General features: G+C 42.0%; 1 protein-coding gene across 1 annotated transcript in view; it reads left to right on the top strand.

The window, feature by feature from the left end:
- KALRN (kalirin RhoGEF kinase) overlaps positions 1 to 24,547 on the top strand; it is a 640,142-nt gene that overhangs the window by 292,060 nt on the left and 323,535 nt on the right. Inside the window, 1 exon segment of the mRNA XM_023520165.1 lies at positions 8,115 to 8,237. Within this exon segment, the coding sequence (XP_023375933.1) occupies positions 8,115 to 8,237 (123 nt within the window).

The following is a 24,547-nucleotide window of genomic DNA, read 5'->3' as shown; positions in this document are numbered from 1 at the left end:
GAATGAATGAGCCACGGGATGTGTATAAGAAGAGGTTCCAGGTCCGTGAAATGGGACCTACAAAGTCCTTGAAGCTGGAATGAGCTGGTACATTCACAAAAATGGGAGCATGGCCAGAGTGGCTGGTGAACAGATAGCAGAAAAAAGCGGGTAAGAAGTTTGGAGAAGTGGGCTGGGTCCATATCAAATCAAGCCTTATAAGCTATGGAGAAAATTTGGATTTTCTAAGTGTGATAGGAAACAATGATAGTTTCAATAAATGGAGTGTCATGATTTGATTTATGTTTGAAGAAATAGGTGTAGTTACTGTGTGGATGGAGACCGCAGGAGTGAAAGGAGGAAGACCATTCAGAGGGCTGCTGGGGTGAGTGAGGAAAGAAGGTGGCTTGGACTAGGGTGGTGGTGGTAGAAATGGTGTACAAGAAAGAGTCAACAAGAAAGACTCTCAGGCTTGTGGCTAAGCAGTTAGGTGAACTGTAGTACCTTTTGCTGAGACGGGGAAGACTAGGAGAGGAGGCAGAAGGGAATAAAGAGTTCTGTTTCAGATGCATTAAGTGTGAGGTACCCATTACCATTATATGTCAAACTGGACAGGAAGAGTAGACAGCTGGGTACAGTCTCAATCTCAGGAGAGAAATTAGGGCTGGAATGGTGAATATGGAAATTACCAGCACACAGATGATATTGAAAGCCATGGTGCAAGAGAAGAAAAGGAAGAGGTCCAGAACTGAGCCCTCGGAAATTCTGCAATTTAGAGGCTGGGCAGACAAAGGGGGGTTTAGAAAAGAAGACTGCAATGGAGATCCGTGAGCCCGGGGGCATTCCAGTGAGGATGCTGTCTTCCTCTAAAGTGGGGCTGAACAAGGTAGGCATCTCTGCAGGGTGGGAGGGCTTTAGTGGCCAGGGATTCAGAGCCTGAGTTGCTAAGGATGGCTCTGGAGGGCAGCCTAGTACTGGGAGTCCTCAAGGAAGGATGGTCCAGGGTGAGCGAGGAGGGAGTCTTGTGTAGGGACAGCCTGGCGCAGGATTTTGTAGCCCAAGCAAAGTGAGTAGAGGTTCTATATCAGAGGGCGGCCTGACATAGGTACAGACTGGCAGATTAAGGAGGCCATCCACGAGAGGTAAGGGCTGTGGTATGTAGTGTCACAGCCTGGGTGGAGCAAGGAGCACATCTATAAAGGGAGGACAGCCCAGCTTAGAGGACTGGAGTCTAAACAGGGTGAGTAGGGGTCTATACAGGGGGCTAGCCAGAGGAAGTTTACTAGGTCTTGGAATTGACCCTGAGGAAGGGAATGGAAGAAGATTAGAGAGTGGATGAAGTTGAGCTGCAGTGTCATTCCAGGGAATCCTCAGCCATCTTTGGGGCATTCTGAAGATTGGGTGATAATTCAGAGCTGTCCCAGGATGGGGAAAGAAAACTGGGTCTTTATACAGTGGAGTTCAACAATGTACACAGGCCAGCCTGAAAAAGGGGTATAACCTCAGGCAAAGCTATTGTCTTCAGTCAAAGGTAATAATCTCAAAGGGGACTGAGAACTGAAGGCTATCTGCCTTCTGGTGACACTCCCAGCAGTTATAAAAAGTCCTTTATGGCATATCATAAAATCCACCACCTACATGGTCTCAAAGTAGCTCCCCCAAATCTTTATTTACAAAGGGAGTAAGAGAAACTTTTGCAGTGAAGAAGGCTGGAAGACACCACCTTAATCGAGTGATCAAAGTTAACATCTCTAGTGATGGGACAAACTGAAATTGTATCCCACCTGATAGAATGCAGTGGGAAGAACAAGAATCATTTCTGTGATATTCCTGATTCTAGTCATGGGAGAACATCAGGCAAATCCAAACTGAGGGACATTTTATAAAGTAATAGCCCTGTGACTGTTTATAGTGTCAAAGGCAGGAAAATCAAGGGAAGCCTAAGGAACTATTCCAGATTAAAAGGACAACTAAATACAACACATGCTTCTGGTCTACACCCTTTTGCTCTAAAAGTCAGTGTTGGGACAGATGGCAAAGCTTGAATGGGGTGTGGGTATTAGATGGTAGTGTGGCTGCCAGAACCACTTGGGTTCGCATCCTGACTCCACTATTTTTTAGCTATGTAAGCTCAGGTGAGTTAATTAACCTTTCCGATACTCATTTTCTTCATCCAAACATGGAGATAATAACTCTCACTTCCCGGGGTTGTGTGAGATAGCGTAGATGCGACGATGAGCAGCATGCTGTGGCCTAGTGTGGCCTAGAAACCATAGTTTCTTTTTCTAAGGAGAGAAGCTGCCGTACCCTCAGTATAATAAAATCAGGAAATATTTGAGTTGGAAGGAGATTTGGGGATGCTGATCCAGCATCCTGAATTAAGGCAGTGAGGTCTAGAGAGAAGGCACACACCTGGCTGGGTCACAAGTGGTTAGGGGCAGAGCAGGGACAAGAACCAGGTTCCTCTTGACCCCAAGGATAGTGTCTATACGTTAGGATAATCATGTTGGTGTCACATTGTTAGGATGTTTTAGGAACTTAGAACACTTTTATATGTAAGTGGAGCTTAGAAACCAACTTAAAACTTTGTTCTAAAGGTGGTAGTCTCTAAGTGCAGGGGCCTCCCGCACTGGGCTGGGTGACCCTTGGGGTCTCCTCTAACACTAAGATTCCATCATGTTAGAAGAATCCAGAAAATCAGAGCCCAGAACAGAAAGCAGCTAGGCCCTTGATTTTCTCCCATTAACTTAGTTGTATTCATGGCCACTGTTCAGGAAATATCAGCTCTTCTCTTCAAAAGGACTTTTTCTCTTCTCCTTAGCAGATAGAAAGGACTGTCTCTTCCCCTGAAAAGTGTTCTGTCTTGATTGTATGCTGGTAGGAATAAACACAATTAAATGAGGAAGAAAGGGGGTGATTAGGGAATTATGCATAATGGCTGTTAGATTGGCTCCCAAATCTGGTTCAGGATGTGAGTATCTCTCTTGGAAAAAGCTGTTCTGGGAAAGGACTAATTTTTGTTTGAAAATGTGGGGCATGAAAAAGGAGGAGGAGCTTTACAAGTTGTTTACCAGACTGTCTGCCTGCTGTAGTGGTGAGGAGTTTCGGACTTGTTTGGGTTATTATTCCAATGACAGGGCAAAGATCATGCCTCTTGCTGAATGGGGTAGCACAGCTCCAGAGACAATAGGGCTGGAGCCTCAGCCGTATTTGCACTTGACAATTCATGGCTACGTATGGACATTGGGTATCTCCTGCATGTGCGGTGCTGGCAGAGATGCTAGGGGCAGGGGCAGGATAAAGGGTAGGATACAATGTAAGAACCCCATACCCCTTCAGAAACTAACTACCTGCCACGTGGGGCAGTGTAGAGGGTGGGGACACACAAAGAAAGAATGTTGAGTGCAGACTGAGAGAGGTACTAAGACAGTTATGGTGGGAGTATGGAGCTGGAAACGTTCACACCAAAGCTGTGTGTTGGGGGGATGAGTTTTAGTTGAGTTCAGTTCGACATGTCTTAAGCAAATCGGTCTGTGCTGAGTACCACACTGTGTCCGGCAATCACAAGGAGGCTGAAGTCTAGTGGGGGACACAGGCCTGTGGGCAGTAATTGTGGAACAGAATGGGAGAAGAGTGACACCACCCTAGCCTGGGTGGGTTATTAAAGAGAAAAGGCTTTCCAAAACCAATGATTTTGAGATGGTGCTTAAAGAATGAATAGAAAGGAGTCTGGGAAGTGGATATAGGGAGAAAAAAAATATGGACATTTCAAGTGAAGTTAAACATAGTGACAGCAAATCTCAGGGGGTGAGCAGCAGCTTTTGGGATGTTTAGGAGTGAGGTAGGAACTCATTGGAGGGGGCGTTGAAAGTGGGGTGGGCCCGGCCACAGAGGAGTCTGCATGTCAGATTAAGGGGCTTCTCAAAAACTATGTCCCAGTGAAATGTCCCTTCAAGAATGTGTGGGTTAATTCTATTTAAGCCTTGGTTTGTGTTCTTCGAATGCGTTTGGTATCCCTAATTTTTATTATTAGGATCCAGCTATATTAACATTGTATTTATTTTTAAACTTCAATGTATAAAATTGCTTCTTTGAAACTAAAGGCACATCTCGTCAGAATCTGACAACTATCATTGGGTGCTACTTCCCACTCAAGTTCAGAGGCAAAACTGTCATTTATCAAAACCAGAGCATGAGTATCAAAATTGGGGAAAAAAAAAAAAAAACTTAAGAAAAATGTGTCATCTCTGTGCTATCCCTCTTACCTCGTTTGCTTCTGTACCAATGACCAGTCCCTCCTTCCATGCAGTTATTCAAGCTATGCCTTTAGGAGTCAGCCTTCCACCTGCCTCTTCATCACCATCATACCCAGTCACCAAATTCTAGCCATTCTTTCCCCTAAATATTACTCAAACCTGTCTCTCCACAGATACTGCCATTGGCCTGTGTAAGCCACCATAATCTCTTGTCAGGATTTCTACACTAACCTACCATTTTCCCACCTCTGTTCTTACCTTCTTCCAACTGATTCTTCACAAAGCAGCCAGAACCATAATTTTTAAATGCAGATCTGATGATGTCTTTCTCCTCCCTGCAGGCTTTCAGTGGCTCTTAGGATGAACTGGAACCTGACTCGGTATACCGGGCCTCAGCATCATCTGGTTCCTGTCTTCTTTAGGCCCATTTCCTACCTACCCCTTACTCAAGCCATGCTGATCTTCATTCTGAACTTGATTAGGTCTTATTTGCTCTCGGGTCTCAGCTAAACCTCACTTCAGAGGGGCCTTCCCCGAATCCCCAGCTAGGGCGCACCTGATGGTTGGCACTTCTCACCATCGCAATTAATGACGCATTGTGTGATTTGGAGTCTAGTGCTTGTTACCCACATAGACTGAATTTCTGGAGTTAGGGCCATGCCTGCCTTGTTTAATACCATACCCTGGGCTATCCTCGTGCCCAGAACTAGGGCACAATAAATCTAATAAATATCTGTTTGAATGTGTGAATATTTATACCCCACACATGCTTCTCTGCTTCCTGAAGACCCCTCAGAAAAAAAAAAGACAAATTCTCCTATGTCGGAAACTCTTAAATACCAACTCAAAGCCATCAATAAGTATAATTATCATCCTGTACTATCTTAATTATAACTGATAATTGGATATTTTAAATAAAATCTTGTAGAGGAGAGAAATTAAGCAGGGGTTGCTAATAGAGAGTACCTTGATAGGTACATATACTTTGGTAGGGTCCAGGATTTGCCCAGAAATGCAATTTATTCTTCAACCAGTGATGTTCAGAGTCTGGAACTCACCAGAATTTCCAAAGCCAGGCTATCGACACTTCAAATGCTGCACATTAATTTATGGTGTGTAATATAATTGTCAGGCGTTGCTGGTGTCTGCTCAGAAGCACATCTCTGCTGTCCCGTCTATGTGGGAAGCTGGATTGTACTCCCAAGGTTGGGGGGACATGGAATCAGGGTTAAGAGAACATGTGGTCTAAATGTGTATGTATCAAGCATACAAGAGTCAAAAATCAGCATTTTAACCAATAGCTCATATATTGATTACGTTTACCTATCCTTGGGGGCTTTTTTAGTTTCTGTGTATTACTAAAGTAATTTTGTTCAGTTCTTAAATCACTTGCTTTTTTTTTATCTGTTAAATTGATTTCCATGCAGTTCCTGAATCCTCATTGAGGTGGCACATGTTTTCCCCACAGCTTTAGTTTTAATGGCAGAAGCTAGACTAAATGGAGGCAATGTAACATCACAGAGCAATCAAAGTTATGTTTAAACTAAGTACAAGCCTCTCAAATATTAAATAAATGGATTTTTTAAGTGGTTAAAGTAGAGCTAATTAAGGAAACTGTCACTAACTGAAAATGAATCAACATTTTAAAGAAAGCAAAAGAACTTAAACAAAGCAAAAGAACTTAAAACAAATTGCTTTAAAAAAAAGTTTAAAAGTTTTGAAATTACTCCCAGGGAGTATAAAAGCGAACCATTTGTCAACAAGTGAATGAAAAGCATTCTTCTTTAACTAATTTGCCTGAAAATAACCAATTTTATTAAAGCTAGAGATAAAAAAAATATATGAAGTAAAGTAATATTCATGAAAATAGTGCTGGACAAGCAAGTCACACTTAACTGCTCAAAACTAAATTAAAAAAAAAAATTGTAATCCAAAAATCTGTCATAAATTCCCAAGCATTCATGAAGGCTGCAAGACAGCTCTTTTGTATATAAAAATTATCCCCAAGCTTCAATTCATTCTGAAAAGGGGATTAATAAAAGTTTAAATATACATAAAAATTTTAAAACCTCACTATCCATAGTATACAATATATGGGAAAATTTGCTACTAGAACTGCTTATCTTTGACCTTGCATGCTGATACTCATTATCCCCATTACAATAGAGAATTGTGGGATCAAATTGTGGCAATTCAAGTACAAATGCACTCTCCTGATTTTTTTGTTGTTGAAAGTTCACTGTGCGTAATTCTAAGGAAATTAGAATTTTTTCTTCTAAGAAAGGAACAGTTAGAGCTCCTTTCAGGGCTGCTTTTCAGCATTTGCAAAAGGTAAAAATACAGTTAATTTACTACTGCAATTTCTTTTCAGATGTGCCTCCAGAATTTAAGAAAATATTTATTGCCAAAATTGGTTATATAAAGTGTTTAAAATCTCTCCACCCAATGTTTAGATAAAGTCATTTTTTTAAAGACCTTTTCTTCATTTTAATGGACGATTACCTGACCTTTCAGCTTTATTAAGTGGATGTTTGTTAAACCTCATTAATATATTTATATGTATATTTCTCCAAACTAATACCATCTTGTTGTGGGCCTCATGATACTGTTACTGAGGACTTTGAAGGCTTCCATACTTTGTATGACTGCAGGTATTGATTTATCTCAAATGTCAGAGGAAGTGAAGCCAAAGGCTAGATTCTGTAGAGCTAGAACTCCCATACCTATAGTCCATTGAATGATTTGGCCTATCTGCTGGCCAAAGGGCAATCTGTAGAGGAAACAGAAGAATGAGTTAAAGCGTCCTTTTAAATAAGCCTACTTCATCTAAATCATTTTCCCAAAGTACTTCTAAAACCTGAGAAGGCCAGTATATTATTAATCAAATGTTCAGTTAAATTTTAGTATGGTAGGAGCAGAGTAGACTCAGTTGAGTCTTAGCAGGATCTGTAACAGGTGTGCCTGTACTATAATTCTGATTTGATTTTGGCCAACTGATTTATTGAGCATCAATTCTTCAGAGACCAGAAGATGAACTGCTTCCCTTCTCACGTGTTTTTGTTAGGCCATCTGAGTAAATGCAAAATGGGTATTAGAGGCTTTGGTCCTCCCTACATTTCAAGGCTTTTACTAAGGAGTTTCCACTCCCCGTCAAGTGCCCCTTAAGACAACATATTTTCTCACTTCTCAGTATCCCTCCTTCATCTCTCTACTGCTCTAGCCACCTCTGTTCTGGCTTCTCTAAAGAAAAATATCTTGAGGCCAAATCACTAGATCTTAATCCTGGAAGGACATGGAATCTCTACTGCTTCCCAGGAGAATCGTGGATGCTAAAGGCCTTAAGGATGCAGAGACTTTATTTGGTCAGTTGGTTAGTGTTGATTGGAGGAGAGAGGTGGAAAGAAGCCAGAGAGGGCAGTTGTCCTGGTGATCAGCTAGCTTGAGCATAGCTCCAGGTGAGGTTTATTTCTAAGATTAGGAAGAGAGTCCCAGAAGCACATGAGGCAGGATCCCCATGACGGGCTACGACTGCCAGGAGCATTTTTTGGTGGAGGGCCAAGGAACTGCCCTGATCTGACACTGCCCGATTTTCTCCCAATGTGTCTCACTTTATGTGGCTGGCATAAAGTTAGTGAGGGGGTTACACGGCGTCTGATAGCCTGTGTACCTTGTTTAAAATAATGGACTAATTATGACTAAGAAATTTTAGTTAAGAGTGAGATTGTTATATTGCCAATGACAGTAATGACATCCCCTGTATCCACAGTGGCATCTACATTTCTACCCGGGCTGCTGCTTTTGATTGGGATGGGGACTCACGTATATTGTCACTTCTCTTCTGCTGGAAAGTCATTATTTCTGTCTTCCTCCTCTGACCAGGTGTTGGACTGGATTGAAAACCATGGTGAGGCCTTTCTCAGCAAACATACAGGGGTTGGGAAGTCCCTGCATCGAGCACGGGCCCTGCAGAAGAGGCACGATGACTTTGAAGAGGTGGCTCAGGTGAGATGCTATGTGTGGCTGTGTGTGTGTGTGCTGACGTGCATGTGTGTAACCTGATGAGAGAGACGAGGGCTGTGGCTTCGGTGTTTGGTGGGGTATGTCAGGTTGATAGCCCATGGTGTCTGGGCTGCCCTCTGCCTGATGCATGGAGAGCTTTGTCTACTCTTAGATCACTAGGTGAATAGTAAATAGACCCTCAGATTATGGTCTTCAAAGAAAATCTTTCTGCCAGAGTGATCTGTAAATGTCTTGTCTACAATCTTGTGGTGGCAGGTGGGAATGATGTTAGACTCATCAGCAGCCAGTACTACCCCTGTGGTTGTCGCTGCAGACAAGTAGGAGCTGAAAATCAGCACCAGCTCTTCTTACAAAGCTGTGTACCTTCCAGGATCTGGAGGAAGAGATGGCACCTGTTTACCAAGCCATGCACCCACAAAGCTGAATGTGCCCAGAGAATGTACCTTCGAATCATTGGCACAAAATAATTTGTCATTTGCGCAATATTCTGCCTTTTAGCTGAGCTGCCCACCTGATCCAAAAAGGGCACTGTTTTCTGATTTGTACAAAGAGGCTGTATGAGAGGCCTTAACCATTTGTCTTACTGGTGGAGGAATATAAGAAGGTTTCTATTCTGACCTCTACCCCCAAAATTTATCTTAACTCCCTTATATTCCTTTTTGGGGGAGTTTCCAAATGGATCCTGAAAATATTTATTTTCAAGATGAAATACTTCTGTCCAGTTATTTTTTCAGGTGTGATCAGTTGCAGTGGAAAATAAGATGCTTAAGAATAAGGCAGGGAAAGGGCAATTGGGACGGGTATCAGTATGGGACAAAGGGGTGGCTGCCGTTGGAGTAGAGAGGATGACAAAGCTGGGGTTTCCACATCGCGGCTTTAACCAGGGGTGGCTCTGATGCACTCTGATGCACTAGGTGTGCATTCCTCAGTGTAGGTGTCACACTGGGCATTTTGCAGAGCCCCAACTCTCACCCAGGGAGGCTGCCAGCCCCAGACAGATAGGAGCTGTGGGTGCAAAAGGAGAGGCTCTGCCAAAAAACCAAAGGAGTCTGCTAGAGTCCAGGAAAGCAGTGGGAGCATACCATATCTCTAGGGGAGCTGCAAATGTATGTTGAAAAGTGAGTGGCCTGACAGGAGCCAGAAGGACTGCGTTAGTAGTGACAGGAAGCTCATGAGTGCAGGTAGATTAGACCCAACCTATAGAATAAAGGCTCATATGGAATTTTTTGCACTGTTGCTGGGAACGTAAAATGGTACCGCCACTGTGGAAAACATTGTGGTGGTTCCTCAAAAATCAAACATAGAATTTCCATATGATTCAACAATTCTATTTCGGGGTATATACCCCAAAGAATTAAAAGATGGGATGCGAAAAAGTATTTGTATACCCATGTTCACAGCAGCATTTTTCACAATAACCAAAAGATAGAAGCAACCCAAGTGTCCATTGATGGATGAGTAGATAAACCAAATGTGGTATATACTTATAGTGGAATATTATTCAGCCTTAAAAAAGGATCTTACAACATAGATAAACCTTGAGGACAGTACGCTACATGAAATAAGTCAGTAACAAAAGGACAAATATTGTACGAGTCCACTTATATGAAGTACATAGAATAGTCAAATTCATTGGGACAGAAAGTAGAATGGTGGTTGCTAGGGGCTTGGGGAGAAGGGAATGGGGAATTATTATTTATTGGGTTCAGAGTTTCAGTTTGGCAAGATAAAGAGTTCTGGGGTTGCATGATAGTAATGGTTGCGCAACAGTGTGAATCTATTTAATCCCAATGAACTTAAGTTTTATATTATGTATATTTTACCACTACCACCACAACAATGAAAAGAAGCCTCATAGCTACACAAGGACTTTCTGAAAAATCAACTGGACTATGCCAACATAAGTGTGCCTTTGGTGGACAAGATGTATGTAGCACAGATCCAGAATATTTGGGTGGCCAGACATTCTGGGTGCCTCTCCGGTCTGTTAGCGGGCAAAGAATGAGAGAGAGCCATATGAACTCCTGTCTGCTGAGAGTGTACCTGGGACAGTCTGTTGGAATAGAGCCATCCCATAGCTTTGGTGCTCTTGCCTTTTGGCTGACCTGTGGCTCAGCCCTTCCTCATTTAGGAAGGTCATCCCTATAGCCACCCACAGCCTTGACCTAGCCCTTCTCTCCTACTCTCTTCCTGCTGTATCCTCCTCATAGGTAGTACCAGCCTTGGTTATAGGCTCATGAGGGGGCTGTTGCTTTCCTGTGTCGTCACAGCCAAACAAGCCTAGAGGCCACCCCAACTTTAATCCTGTTTCTCCCAATTGTTCCTCTGCTTTCTCACTGATACCTGATATGCCTTTCACATGAGACAATGTCTTTCATTTAGCACCAGAGACACATTAATTTAAATTCATACTGAAGAAAGAATGGACATATTTTTTAAACCTTATGATTCCATTATTTTATATCCTACCAGTTCTGAATGATGGATAGTATTAGCCTTATTTTATAGAATATAGCACTTAAGCTCAGGAAGTTCTTCAGTGTGCCCAAGACATTCATGTTGGTGGCTCTGCTGGGATTCAAACCCAGGTCTGTCTGACTCGAGTCATGTTCTTACCTAACTCCATGCTGTCCCTCCTGATTAAGGTATAGGAACTAGGTGTAAAGTTCATTTCCAAGTGCCAGCTTGCTCATCAGAGTGCAGGACAAAGCAAGAATGGGAGGAGGGGGTGCTGCTGTGGCCATCCCATTTGACATACATTACAACTTCTCCCTGGCCCTGCCGGTGAGTCTTCGCTTGATATAATCCACTTCTTCCTGCCTCTGCTTTCTGATAAGACTGTATCTGAGAAATAAGAGAGAGTTCTACCTTCCAAAATGCTCATGCTTTTAGGAGGAGTGTTTCCTCTGGAAAGAGGAATAGCAGATGTGGCACACCTAAGGGAGAGGCCGTGAGGAGGCCATGTTGCCCTCTAAATAGGGCTCTGGAGATGGGTCACGTGGTCTGGAAATCAATCCTGTCTTGTTCCCTCTTCCCCACTTTGGGGAAGGGAGTGGTCAGTGGAGTGGCCTAGCCTCCTGGAATTTGTAGTCCATGTAGGAAAACCAACTCCGACCATGGCGAAGGCAGATGGATTGTCAGTAGCCGTCTGCTTCAGCCCTGCCTTGCTGTGTGCAGTGTGATCATCTTGCTCAGGTGGTGAGAAAGGGGGCAATCTGGGCAGGAAAGGGCACTCTCTTTCACTTTTGTTTTCAATTAAGTAAAGGCCACTGGGAGGAGAAGGGTGGATTTAAATGGGAATTGTATAAATCTTGAGTCATCAGAGATCAGTGAAAGTGTAGAAACTCTTTCCTTGTTTTGGGGTGCTGGGTATGGGATGTGGTCAGGAAAGTTGTCACACATGGTGTGAAATAGGAGGCTGGGGGTTGCTTGTCAGCAGTACTATGGAGGGTCATAATTTAGTGATGGAACCTCTTTCAACTTTATGTTTTCATTATTCTTTGACCCGAGGCTGATATGACAAGGCAATTCTGAGCTCCCATTCACTGTATTCAGGTTTAAAACTTGTCTTGAAGCAAAGCTGGAAGAGGGCTGTTGCATCTGTTACAGCTCCTGGAAATTTGCCCTCTGGGGGGTGGGCGGTGGGTGGGAGGGAGTGAACCCTCAAGCAGAGAAAATGGCTGCCTGCATGGAGAGTTCAAGGGACAAATATGTCTCCACTCTTGGGATAGTAGGGGCAACTGTGATTCTTCCATTGGTTACTCTTTGGGGTAAAGACATTTAAGGCAGTTATTAAAATTAATGTAAATGATAGCTGCTAATAATTAATGTGGCAATCTATTATCCCTCATAAACTTTAACTTTTGTGTTTATTACCTCTTGAACACATTTTAATCAGACTTCAACTATCACTTGAAGGAAATGAATTAAGTAGGAGTCCTCAGTTCATCCTGCAGATGGCACTCTTTGAATAGCCTACCCAGAAGCTGAGCTGAAGGAGGAAAGGAGCCACAATCATGACAGCCTGACTAAGGAGGCTCCTGGCAGGCAGGTGGTGAGGGTCTGGGGCCAGGGGATGCACCAGGGGTCTGTCTCTACAGGTCTTTCTAGTCCACGCTTCTGAAATTGTCTGTGCTCAAATAAAAGACCTGGGCACTAGTGGGGAACCCCTCCAGGTCCTGGTAGGAATTTGACTCAAGTTTCCTATAATCTCATCACATGACGCAGGCTATAGAGTACATCAGATTTTGAAATGTGCTTACTCTGTGTGTGTGTATTTATTTATTTTTTTGGCATATTAGCTGTCATCAAGAGTATGAACAAGTATAAGATGGAGTTGCTGCCCATATTTGCATAGCTGTCAGGGGATAGATGTGTCCCTATATGTCCAGGAAGTAGAATGGGATGTAGTACTGTTATTTAGTCCTGAGATATTTACTATTACTCAGCAGAACAGTACCCAAGTGCCTGTGGTTTGGATAGCAGCTGTGCCTGCTCTTTTCATGATCTGCTTCATAACCTCGTTATTTGAAATGCCAGACTTTCTGTAAGCTAGCTTATTCAAAAATTAGCAAGCATTTACATTCAAATATGTATTATCTAAAATCTCAAAGCTCCAAATCACATTTAAGCAGGTAAGCATATCAAGTAGCATCAGTATAACGTTTTTGAAAAACGGACCATTTAAAGAAAGATTTTAGGAGATATAAAAATAGTCACAATTGAGTACTTCATTCAGTAATCTCTGGTTGGTTATTTCTCTATCTGACCCTTGCTTTTTTTCTCAAACTTGAATAGAATACACTTTTAAAAATTTCATCCTGAATCTTGTAAAAACAGGCAAAAATGAAAGGGAGACATTTTAGTGGGCGTACAAGTGACCTTGACCATCAAAGTTATTCAAAGGGTAATCAGCTAACATACCAGAGTACTAAGAGCAAGTGGAATAGGCTTATCCATAGAGATGGAATGCCTGTGCCCTCAGAGTTGGACAGCAGTACTCAGCAGTTGTCACGTCTCATCAAGTCTCTGTGTTGGGCACCATGGAAAAATTAAAGATATCTACAGTTTCTGTCCTGAGAGACTCACGATCTAATGAAAAACATGCAGCAAACATATTCTAACCCTCTAAGAAGTCCCATAGTAAGACAGGAGACATAATCTTTACTCTTTTAGGCTTTTCAAGGACCATTTCTAGTAAAACCAAGATAAACCATTAGTTCATTTGGCAATCCAATAAATATACCTGCATAGGGGGTGGTGTAGTGACCTTTGGAGTAAGTTACATCTTTCTTTTCATGCCTGAGACCAATTATAGCAGCTGCAAATACAAGCAGAAGGAAAAGAGCCAAAATAGATGCTTTTTCACACTCCAGCTTTTTAGGGAAGATGAAAGGTTTTTAGGCAAGATGAAAAAAGTCGTGAGGAAGAAAGCCAGGAAAATGCAGAGATATTAATGTCATAAAGTGGGCAAGTGGAAGAGTGTGAAACAGCAGAGAAATGAAGGGCAGTCCTAGCCTTTGGGTCTTGCACAGCACTCTTCCATTTGGGGTAGGTTAGGGACGTTCACTCCACGGAACACTAGGGAGAAATTGCTGGCATGAGCCAATTGATGGCAGGGGTCTGTGACCACTCTCAGGAAGAAGAAAGATGTTTCATGGCATGGATGATTGTGAACCAAGAGTTTGTGAAGGTCATTTTGTATACACTTGGTGTGGAAAATTGAGAAGGAATTGGAGCCAGTATCCAGGATATTATAGAAAGCCTGCCAAGAACCTCTTATCAAGACCACGAATTGTCCCGCATGACACACAGACACTTTTGCTGCTTCCTGTGTGAAACAAATGGCACAATTGGAAGAAACTGAGATTGCATTCCTAAGGACTTTAAAGTTCTGGGTAGCAAACTGAAAGATTCAAAAGCACAGGTGGTGTTTTTTCTCTCTCGTTCTATATGATGGCAATGATTATGGAAAAGAAAGGAGGTTTTGAGAAACAAATGGCTGCCTACGTAGATGGTGTTTTAAAAAGTTTCCGGAACTTTATGCTGCAGAGCCAGGATAATGGACTTCTGACAAAGGGTTGAGTGCATCTTGTAGAGATTGAGAAGGATGTGTTTTGGCAGAAAACCTTGTTGACCTATCTGAAAGGATTTGAGGGAATTTTGAAGTGGAAGGAGGAAATTATCCTAGTGAAACCAAAACCAGATGTATGAGGCACCACACAGGTGACATAGAATGAAGCACCTTGTGACGGGAATGCTCTTAGGTAACCTGAGGTAAAAAAAACAAAACAAAACAAAACAAAACAAACGAAGAATACAGATTGCAAACTGTATTTATAGCCTTCATTATCTATACATCAACAAAAGCCATATGTAACAAATAAAATTCTCAAATTTTAACACAAGAAGATAAATATCATAAATATTCCTGAGACTTTAGAGTATTGAGCTTATAAGTAGAAAATGGCAACAGAAGAGGAATTTTTGTTTAAAGGACTCATTCTAATAAGAGGGGTGAGGGTATTTCAGAAAGGTTCACAATTATGTGAGATCTACAAACCTGAGCATTGTAAACAATATGGAGAAATAATAGAGATAAAAATAGGACAATAAAGAAGTCATGATTGTTCCTGGAGAGGATTATAGTGTGCTCTATCAGACGGAGGATATGGAAAATGCTGTTCTGATACGATTTCAATTCTAGCTCAAGGAAAACAATGGTGGTGATGAGAGTCCTCACATGTACTGGCATCTCCTGTAAATTTTGTGACATTGTAAATAAAACATCAATAAGTTGATGAGAGCAAAGGCTTCTACATGGTAGAGAGCAAATCACTGTAGAAAAGCTCAAAAGAGTGTAAGTTGTATCTAGACTCTCAAGAACCTTGACCTTTGGATGAAAGAGTTTAGACTTTACTCTTAGAGAGAGAGGACTATTAAAGGCTTCTGAGTGATGAGATAAATGAAAATATAACCTCTAAACCAGAGAGATAAGAATTTCTATATATGCTGGCTGTTTAGATCATATATGGTATATTATGCCTAATCCTAGAAAATATATTTTCAAAAAGATTTTGACATACTGTATTGTAATTGTTGGAGGGTTGTTGGGATAGTGAAGTTGAAGTAACTAGATATATTCAGTTTTGAATTAATAATATTTTATGAAAGGAAGTGGGTGAGTTTGATAATTGAAGGCTTCCTATAAAAGAGATAAGGGTGGAAGGTATAGTGAAGTCAGTTTTAGCTTAATTCAGGTATCGCTTCTAACCCACAGTTGCTTTTTTATTAGCTGTCCAAAACCAGAATGAAACATCTTGAGATATAGTGTGCTTCTTATCATGGAGGTTTTCCAGTACACACAATCCTTAATCCCTTAGAATATAAATATCCACAAGTCTTTTCCATGTTAAAAAGCAAACAAACAAATAAATGGGGAAAAAAAAAAACCAACAACAAAAAACCCAGACTAATTTTTTTCTGGGCCCTGCTTTGCCCTGTTTTTTCTTCTCTCCATAGCCCAAATCCTTGAGTGAAGAGTCTATAGTTGCATCTCTACTATCTCACCTCCTAGATGCCTTTGACCCTTGCTATTGGGTTTCTGTTTCCTCTAGCAAACTGAGGTTAATTTTACCAAAGTCTCCACCTGAACATTTTTGTTACTAAATCCAAAGAACACGTTTCAGATATTAATTGGTCTTTCTGAAGCACTTGACCTTGTCAACCAGTTTTTTTTTTTTAAGTTACCTTTTCCCAAGCCTTCCATAACACCATGCTCTTTTGGTGTCCTTATGTCTTTCTGGCTGGTCCTTTTTAGACTCCTGTACTTTTTATCCAGGATTTGTTTCTCAGACCTTTTCTTCTCACTTTACACTCTCTCCATGATTTGATATTCTTTCCGAGGCCCAAGAGATACCCCTGCTCTGATGGCTCCCAAATCCATGTCTCATCTCTGATCTCAACCCTGAGCTTTCTGTTCATAAATCCATGGCTTTCTGGACACTCCACTTACATGTCTCAGAGAATTCTCAAACCTAGTGTGTCCAAAATTTATTTTGTCTTCTTCTATACCTTCCCATTGTGCTCTTTTTCCTGTATTCTCCATGCCAGTCAAGGGCACCCAACCACCCAGTTGCTCAAGCCAGAAACTTGCAACTTATTCTTGACCCCCCTCTTGCTATCAACCCTCATGAATCCATCACAAAGTCCTACTGCTTCTGCCTCCCTAATATGTTCCTTTTCTCCATTGCCACTGCCTTAGGTCAGAGTCTCATTATCTCTTGAATGGATTATCACAATAGCCTGCTATTATCCCTGACTCTAGTAATGTTCTTAAATTCATCCCCAGACTGCCACAAGAGTGGTTTTCCTAAAACACACATCTCATCATGCTCCTCCATTGGTTATGGAACTCGCAGTTGGCTTCTCTTTGGGATAAAGTTCAAACTCTTGATATTATAAAGCCTTTATGACCTGGCAACTACCATCTCTGGTTTTACCTTTTACCCTTCCTGTGCCCCTCTCCCCCACTCTGCCCTAATGTCCTGGAGTTTGCCCACGGATGCCATGCTCTCAAGTGTCAATGCTGTCTCCTCTTTAATCATTCTCACCACTTTAACTCTGACCACCCCTGACCAACTTTTATTCATCTTTCAACATTCATCTCAAGTATCACCTCTTCCAGGAAACCTTCAGTGGTCTCCACAGTTTGGATCGAGTGCCCCTTTTTTAGGCATCCATTTTTTCTGGTCACATCCCTATCATGGTAGTTATCACACAGTTTTATCAATTTTATGGTAGTCTTACTCCCTAGCTGGACCGTGACCATCCTTAGAGCAGGAATTTTGTTTTATTGGTCTTTTTATCCCAATGCCTAGCATGGTAAGTATCATATGCAATTGGCACTTGAAAAAGAAAGGAACAAATGGTATAGAGGGGATTCCTTTGTTGAGTGTATATCAGGCCAGTTAATCTCTGAGGTCTCTTCCAACTCAAAGAGTTATAAGTGTAAGAGAGGTGGATTAGATGAATATTTGTAAGAACACAGGCCTCAGATCATGTAACCTGGGACCTCATCGAGAACCACCCTGATAGAAGTAGTGAGACTGCCCTGCACTCGAGTCATCCTCTACAGCCCCAGCCCAGAGTCTGGCACTTGGGCAGTAGCATCTGAGGAGTCAAATTTTGAGTGAGTTTTTGGAGATCGTCTGTATTTTTTTTAATTAAAAAAAAAAAAAATAAAAAAAATAAAAAAATATTTCAGATGAAGCCATAGGAAACCAAATTTGATTAGAGAACATGGTAATTTTTACTCTATTTCTCCAGCCCCACTAAGTGTCTATGATTTTTTCCAGCTGAGATGGTTACCACCACACCGCATGTGACTCCTACGGGAGGCTGTAACCCTGTCCTTTTGTTGGGTGATATGTGGCAAAGGTCTTCTCTTTCAAAAACTCTCTTTTGTTAGGGATGAATAAGATTGGCCTTTTTGAAAGGGATCTTAAAGGCAACACTAAAACAAAAAGTAAATTAGACAAAAGAAGCATACTGATTTCATGTTCAATATATTGATTTTGAGTCCAAGACAACTTATCTGGTCATAATTTTTATTCAGTATATCATGTTTACTGATAGACTTTTTTCTTCTCCCTGTTGAGGGGACCCTAATAACAATAGTAATAATGATAATAACAACAACAGTGACATTTATTGAGTACTTTTTATGTGCCAGACACTATTCTAATTATTTTTCTTATGTTAACTCAATTCTCATAACATTCCATGAGTTAGGTATTTTTAATTCTTATTTATAGATAAGGAAACTGAGACAGAGAAGTTGAATAACTAGCTCAAGTTAGCAGAGCTAGTAAGTGGTAGAATTGAGATTCAAACCCCAGCAGTCTGTCTCCAAGGTCTAGGCTCTTGACTACCTTGCCATAGAGTCTCTTGATTCATATGAACTTTGGCTATCTTTGAGATCCGCCTGGTGGGGTCCTCTATTCCCCCTAGAGCCAGTTCCTAGTCTTCTTTCTATGTATGGAAGCCAGCTACATGTTAGCACTGTGGCTGCATGATGACTAAGTGACGCTTTTTCTCTCCTTATGTGTAAGATTTACCTTAGTGGACTCAAGGGTCCCTTGCATGACTCTGTGACAACTTTTTAATCCAAAAGATCTGTGTGACCCCAGGCCTGTGGGAACTCTATGACTACTCTTTCTCTACCTGTCATCTGGTTTATCTGAAACACATGTACCCACAGCTGATGACAACTGGCTCTGCTCTCTGCTGGAGCTTGGCCTGTTTATCAATATCTTGCCAATATCTTGCCATTTCTGTTTTCTAGCACAAAATGGTGAACCATATTTAGCCCAGCCCAGGACATTATTTTGTCTTTTTCCTTTTGCCTTTTGCTAAAGCTCCTAATTTCCATCATACATCCCCCTTGATAACTCCACAAACCTATTTGAAACATTGCTCTCAGTTCTTCTTTCTCAGTCATTGGGATGTATGGTGTAGTGAAGAAAAGCATAGCATTTGCAGTCCAGTCTGTTCTTTCCTTTTATTGACCTTGGGCCTTGTGGCGATCACTTAATTTCCTTGGGCTCCAGTGTTCTCTCTACCCTGAAGAGTGATGTGAGGGTTAGAAATAACATATAGAAAGAGCCTAGTAGAGAATGTGGTTGCCTGATGAATGACGTGCTCTGTGGCAGCAGTGGTGACCGTGGTAGTGGTGGTGATGGAATACATCTAAGTCTCACTCCCTTCCAGATTAGGTTGCTAAGTACCATGCTGTCGTCTCTCCAGACAGGTTGATGTGGTCTGTTTATATGTTGGAAAGAGTAGGTCTGTCCTTTGAGATGGGCCATGTGCCAAGGGGACAGACAGATCAGCTACAGATACTGTTAAGCTTGGCCCTTGGGTTAAGGATTATGGAAGAGGTAGCCATCCAGTTTGATCAGTTGGAACCAAGGAAAGGCAGTAGTGTAGTGGTGCATCATTCCTGGGGCTGGCAGGTAGGGAGTACCCAGCATTAGGCATCCAGAAACCAATGCGTTCAGAGATACAAGGGGGACTGTGGGCAGTTTATACTGGGAAGGCTCTTAACAGATGGCAGGACTCCAGCCACTGGGCTCCAAATCAGAGGCAGGGTTGCTGGGGCACCAGGTAAGAAAGGGCTGGCTCTTAGGGACATGACAAAAGTCTGGGTATCAAATCTGGACACCAGAACAGGGCTGGATTGGCTGCCCCTGGGACCTGATATAGAGGACCAGTCTGTTGGTAAGATATGATTCCATTTTATTTCTGTAAATGAGCTGGAGCCAAGCCTGCCATGGAGCTCAAGAAAAGGGAGAAGGAAGGAAAAAAAGAGTCAGGGCACCGAGTGAGAGCACTCTCCCTTCTAAAGGAGTCTCTGACTCAGTGGACCTCCTTAGAGGGGTTACCGAATGTGTAACCACTGGTTTCACAGTGTGTCAACAACGTACCTACCTGGCACAGTGAGAATACAGATGGGAAGAATAAAGTTATTGTCTCTCAGAGAGCATTTGCGCAATTTGGAAAAGAAACAGAGAAAGCTATTCCAAAGAAAAGCTTTCTCTTCTGCCTAGTATTGATTCTGAAAGCAAACCACGTATTATCACATCTTCCAATAATTAGTTTCAACACAGGTCATCCTGCCCAGATAAAGAGAAACTAAATCGACTTCCTTTCTATTCCTTCTTTTTCTCATTTCTATCTTACACTGTGAGCAGGGGAGCCTCGTGAGTGTTCTTGCTGCTGTGGAAGCCAGCATTGTCTAAGCTGAAAGTAAGAGGGAGCATGTGATGGATTTGCATACAGGAGGAACATATGTAAATTCCTCAATGAAAATATTTCTCCTGGATAAAAATATTTTGAAAACTATTTGCAAGGTTTTAAACCTGTGCTATAAAGACAAACATATAAAAATAAGTAATAAGGACAACTACCATTTACTGAATACATACCTTTATGAGAAGTAGCTCATTTAATCCTTGAAACAAACCTATGGGGTAGGTTTTAATATTATCCCCATTTTTCAGATGAAAAATTGGGCCTAGAGAGTATCATTGAAGTGCAAGAGGCTAGATTTGAACCCAGGCAATCTGACCCTAGAGCCCACACTTTTAGCACATATACCTTCAGAGTAATGGGTGGGGTGGGATTGAGGTGTCAGCTTATTCAACTCTCAGTTTGATTTTTTCAAATAAAGTTTTTACTTAAAAATTTTTTAATTACAAAAATATTTTCAATATAGAAGTGCAAATGAGCGAAAAAGAACAAAAATTATCCACCCATTTAGTTGTTTAACAGTTGCTAATACTTTGATGTTTATTTTTCCAGATATTTCTCTCTCTCTATATATATACGTCAGTCACTAGTTTTTTTCACTTAACGATGTATCGTAGTAATAGAGATGTATCTACAGTGTCATTTTTCTTTGCTTGTGAAGTCTTTAGTATTAAGACTTCTTATTCTTTTTCATATTCTAGTAACTTATAGGCTATTAAATGTTGGTACAGTTATAAGTGGGTAAGAAGAGCAAAATAAACATTGAAAGCAAAAGGTTGGGTTTAAGTCAAGCATTCAGAATCTTTTCCCAAGAGAAAGCTTCAGAGAATGGCAGTCTACAAGTGCCCTCTCAAGCCTTTCCTGTTCCCCATTGTAGGTGCATGTATATTAGAGGACTGTGAGGATCTTCCGAGCCCCTAAAACTGGCTAGGGTGGGGCTCAGTGATGGTGGTGGTGGTGGTGAATGTTTCAAATTAGTAACCACTGTAGCCCCTTTCCTTTCCTTTCTTCTTCTTTCCTTCTCCTCCTCCTCTTTTTCCTTCATTGTTTATTCCATCTTCTGCTAGAATATCCTTTCCTGAAACAGAGGTTCTAGTAGGGGTCCAGAATGCAGTGCTTGGCTCTGGTCCAAGTGTGGTTGCAGGTGGGCAATATTTTCCAAGACCTCTAAGAGCTCCTTGTGGCAAGTACTTTCTTGTTGTGTCATTGAGGATCATAGAGCAAATCAGGAGTGTCTGGACTGAAGGATAAGGGCTTTTGAAAACTTGTGGGTGGATGAGGTAGCTGGTGACAGGTGACAAGTACCAGGAACCAGCACCTAAGAGCCCTGAGTGAAAAGGCTTCACGCTGTAGATTATGCAAACCAAAAAATAAACACACATCACCAACAAGAACAACCCACTGAGTAGATTATGTACCTTTTATTCCTCTGCCAGTGAGCAACTGGAGGCATTTTCATGAACCAGTTTTGTTTGGACTAAATTTTTAATAGGAGAAAAGCCCACTGCCAAGTTCTGAAAGGAATAAGGCATTACATCTGAGTTATTCCACCTGGAAAGGGAGACAGGTTTGGGCAGAGGGAGCTGAGCTCTTGAGGCCTCCTGCAATTCCAGGCATCATCCAAGCCTCATCAAGATAGATACTTTTATTCATCTTGGGATACACAAGGCAGATGCCCAGACAGCCCAAGGCACTCCCCTTTTATGTCGGTAGAGGCTAGTACAGCTGTCCTGCTACATTCTAGGAGCTGACAACACTAAACTCTGGCTATCTCAGCTGTAATTACACATTTACATGGTGTTTCACACTGTGGGCTATTTCATACAGTATAGTTCAGCCTCAATGATGCCAGCTGTGGATTGAAATAACTCTGGTGGACTTCAGTCCATCACATGCCTAGAATTTGAAAAATCCATGTAAGGTTAAAATAGGAACTCCAAATCCATATGATAGATATGTTTCAATTTTATTTGTTATGAGGCTTGGACTCTGCCTAAAATTATAGACTCTTCAGTGTCTTGGGAATTCACAATGTCAGTCTCATTTGCTTAAAAAATACAGCTAAAGAAAAGAGAGTTATCTGGATGCAAACCTTGGGTCTCACCCACTTGCCGTAGCTGTCACGCTGGTAAAAGTTTTATAAGTTATAAAGTTAGTAAGGTTCAAGGTTGAGGGTTTACTCAAAGGAATTACATTTCATCATGGCTCAGGTGGCCAGATTTGGTACCAGATGGCCTTGACACACAGTAACTTCCTAGATTCTCTCTTTCCTTACTCTGTGCCTCACATGAAGGCCACTTCAACAATTAGAGCCATTATCTCCCCATCGACAAAATGGAGTTACAGATTCTTCCTGCCTTCTACCTTGTGGGAGGTAACAAAAGCCAGTGAGAAGGATACAGAGATTGGAACTCCTGGATACGAGACCCAGAGCTACTCTAGCTGTATATACAGATCACCTAACCTCGCCAGACCTTGTTTCTATGTCTGTAAAGTGGGAATGATATTTATTCTATCATAGTTGAAGTAGGCATTAAATGAGATAATGTACTTAAAAGCACTTTAAGTCTAGAGCACAGAGCAAATGTAAATTATCATCATTATTATTAGGGAGGTCTAGTGACAGTGGATGAGATCATGTCTGGAACACACTCAGAAAAGAGGAACTAAAGATATAGAAAAGATTGATGATATTGCCCCATACCAAGTATTTCCCAAGAGAGAGAATGTGCTGACCAGTCTCTGAGTTTAACTGAACTCTTCATGCACCAGGCTTCTTACACAGTTCGAGGGCCAGATTCTCATGCGTAGCAGGATTAGCTGGGGAAACTTTCCACATTCTAAAGCTAAAGCTAGTGATTTAATGAGCCTTGTTCTGATGTTTATATAATTGTAGATCAGTGAGGCTTTGGGGTCCGAGTGGATTTTAGAAATGGAAATGGAAACAGCATGAGCTTTGTGTGTAGACCGCTCTGACCACTTATCTTACATGTCCTTCTAACCGAAGGGATCAGGGAAGCCCTTCTCACAGTGACCCGCTCAGCAGCAAGCAGAGTTGCCCAGCTCACGCCAGCCCTTCCAGAGAGCCCTGGGGCATTCTGTGAAAATATTCATGCCCTGCGTGACACACCTCTTGGCCAGCTTGCTCCTCCTAATCACATGATCCTCTTGCTTAATTTTCCCTTTGTAGTGTTGAGGGCGGGTTTGTACTTAATTATTCAGGGTTCTTGCCGAAGCTTTCAGGACTGAGGATTATGGGTGCAGTGTGTGTTCATGGAAGATAGCTTTTGGCCTGTGAAAGTTGGGAACGTTCAAGAGCTTCAGATAACGAGGTGAATGATGAGATGTGAGCCTGAACCTCCTAGCCCTTCCCTGTCTCATGGTCACATCTCCAGCTATTTGGATTCTGCCCTTTCCCTTGAGGACCCTGAGTGGGGACACTTTGATCTCTCTCAGCATCTCTGCTCCAAGGGAATGCTCCAGTGGATGAGTCTCTTCACTCAGTCTCCCAAAGAAGAGAAATGGGAGAAACATGTTGTTTCCTTTTTGAAAGTTGGGATCCCGAGGACTCAGAGGGTCCTGGATCTTAGTTGACAGTCTGTGGTCAATAGTCTTTGGTGGATATATGGTGTCTCTTCTGTCCTAGAGCAAATCTCTGAATCCCACCCTGTTTGAGAAGGGTGTGCAGGTGGCCCCATTCTTAGTGCAGGTCTCCTTCCTCTGTCTCTCCTGCCTCTCTCACACCCCCCTCCACTGCTTGTCCACACCACACGGCCACTGTCTGGGGCTCCTCCCATGGTGAAGGCCAGAGCTGGGCTGTCTGAGTCCAGAACTGTGCTTCTCTGAGGACAAATGGGCTATTCTTCCTGAAGAGCCATTAGCCACTCTGCTATATGCCCCAAACAAGCTTTCCATCACCAACTCCGTCTTGAAGGAGAAACCCTGCAGGCTGTGCCTCTCTTAGCTCTTGCCAAGGCCCCTCACGCCGTACCGACTCCCCAGGCTGGACCTTTGCCCAAGTCATTCCTCTGCTTGGCAGATTCCTCCCTTATGCCTTCACAATTTAGATTCTTTAAAGTTGGCTCAAAAATTTACCTCCTTGTGAAAACTTCTCCAGGCTTATCCATCTTACCCGATTGCTCTGTGACCTAGTGTGCCTTCAGCATAATATCACCACTTTGTACTCCTGTTATACCTCATTTCTTTCTCGTCCTTGGAGAATGAACTGTTCTACATAATTTAATTTCATAGAGAACTAAGAATTAACCCTAAGTACTTCATGCTTAAACTTTTCAAATTTCATTTTTATTGATGGTAAACTTTCTGAAATATAGCTTAAATTTTCCGTGCCTTGTATACAGAGCAGTCTGAACATAAATCGCTCTTTTTTTTTTTTTTGCTGCCTCGGGATGTGTGGCAATGTTCACTAATTCCAGTCATGACTAGAGACATCTCCAGGGCCACTGCAGAGGCTAAGGTTT

This window comes from Pteropus vampyrus, unplaced genomic scaffold, assembly GCF_000151845.1.
Source record: "Pteropus vampyrus isolate Shadow unplaced genomic scaffold, Pvam_2.0 Scaffold1, whole genome shotgun sequence".
NCBI lineage: Eukaryota > Metazoa > Chordata > Mammalia > Chiroptera > Pteropodidae > Pteropus > Pteropus vampyrus.
This window is presented reverse-complemented; position numbering and strand designations above follow the sequence as displayed.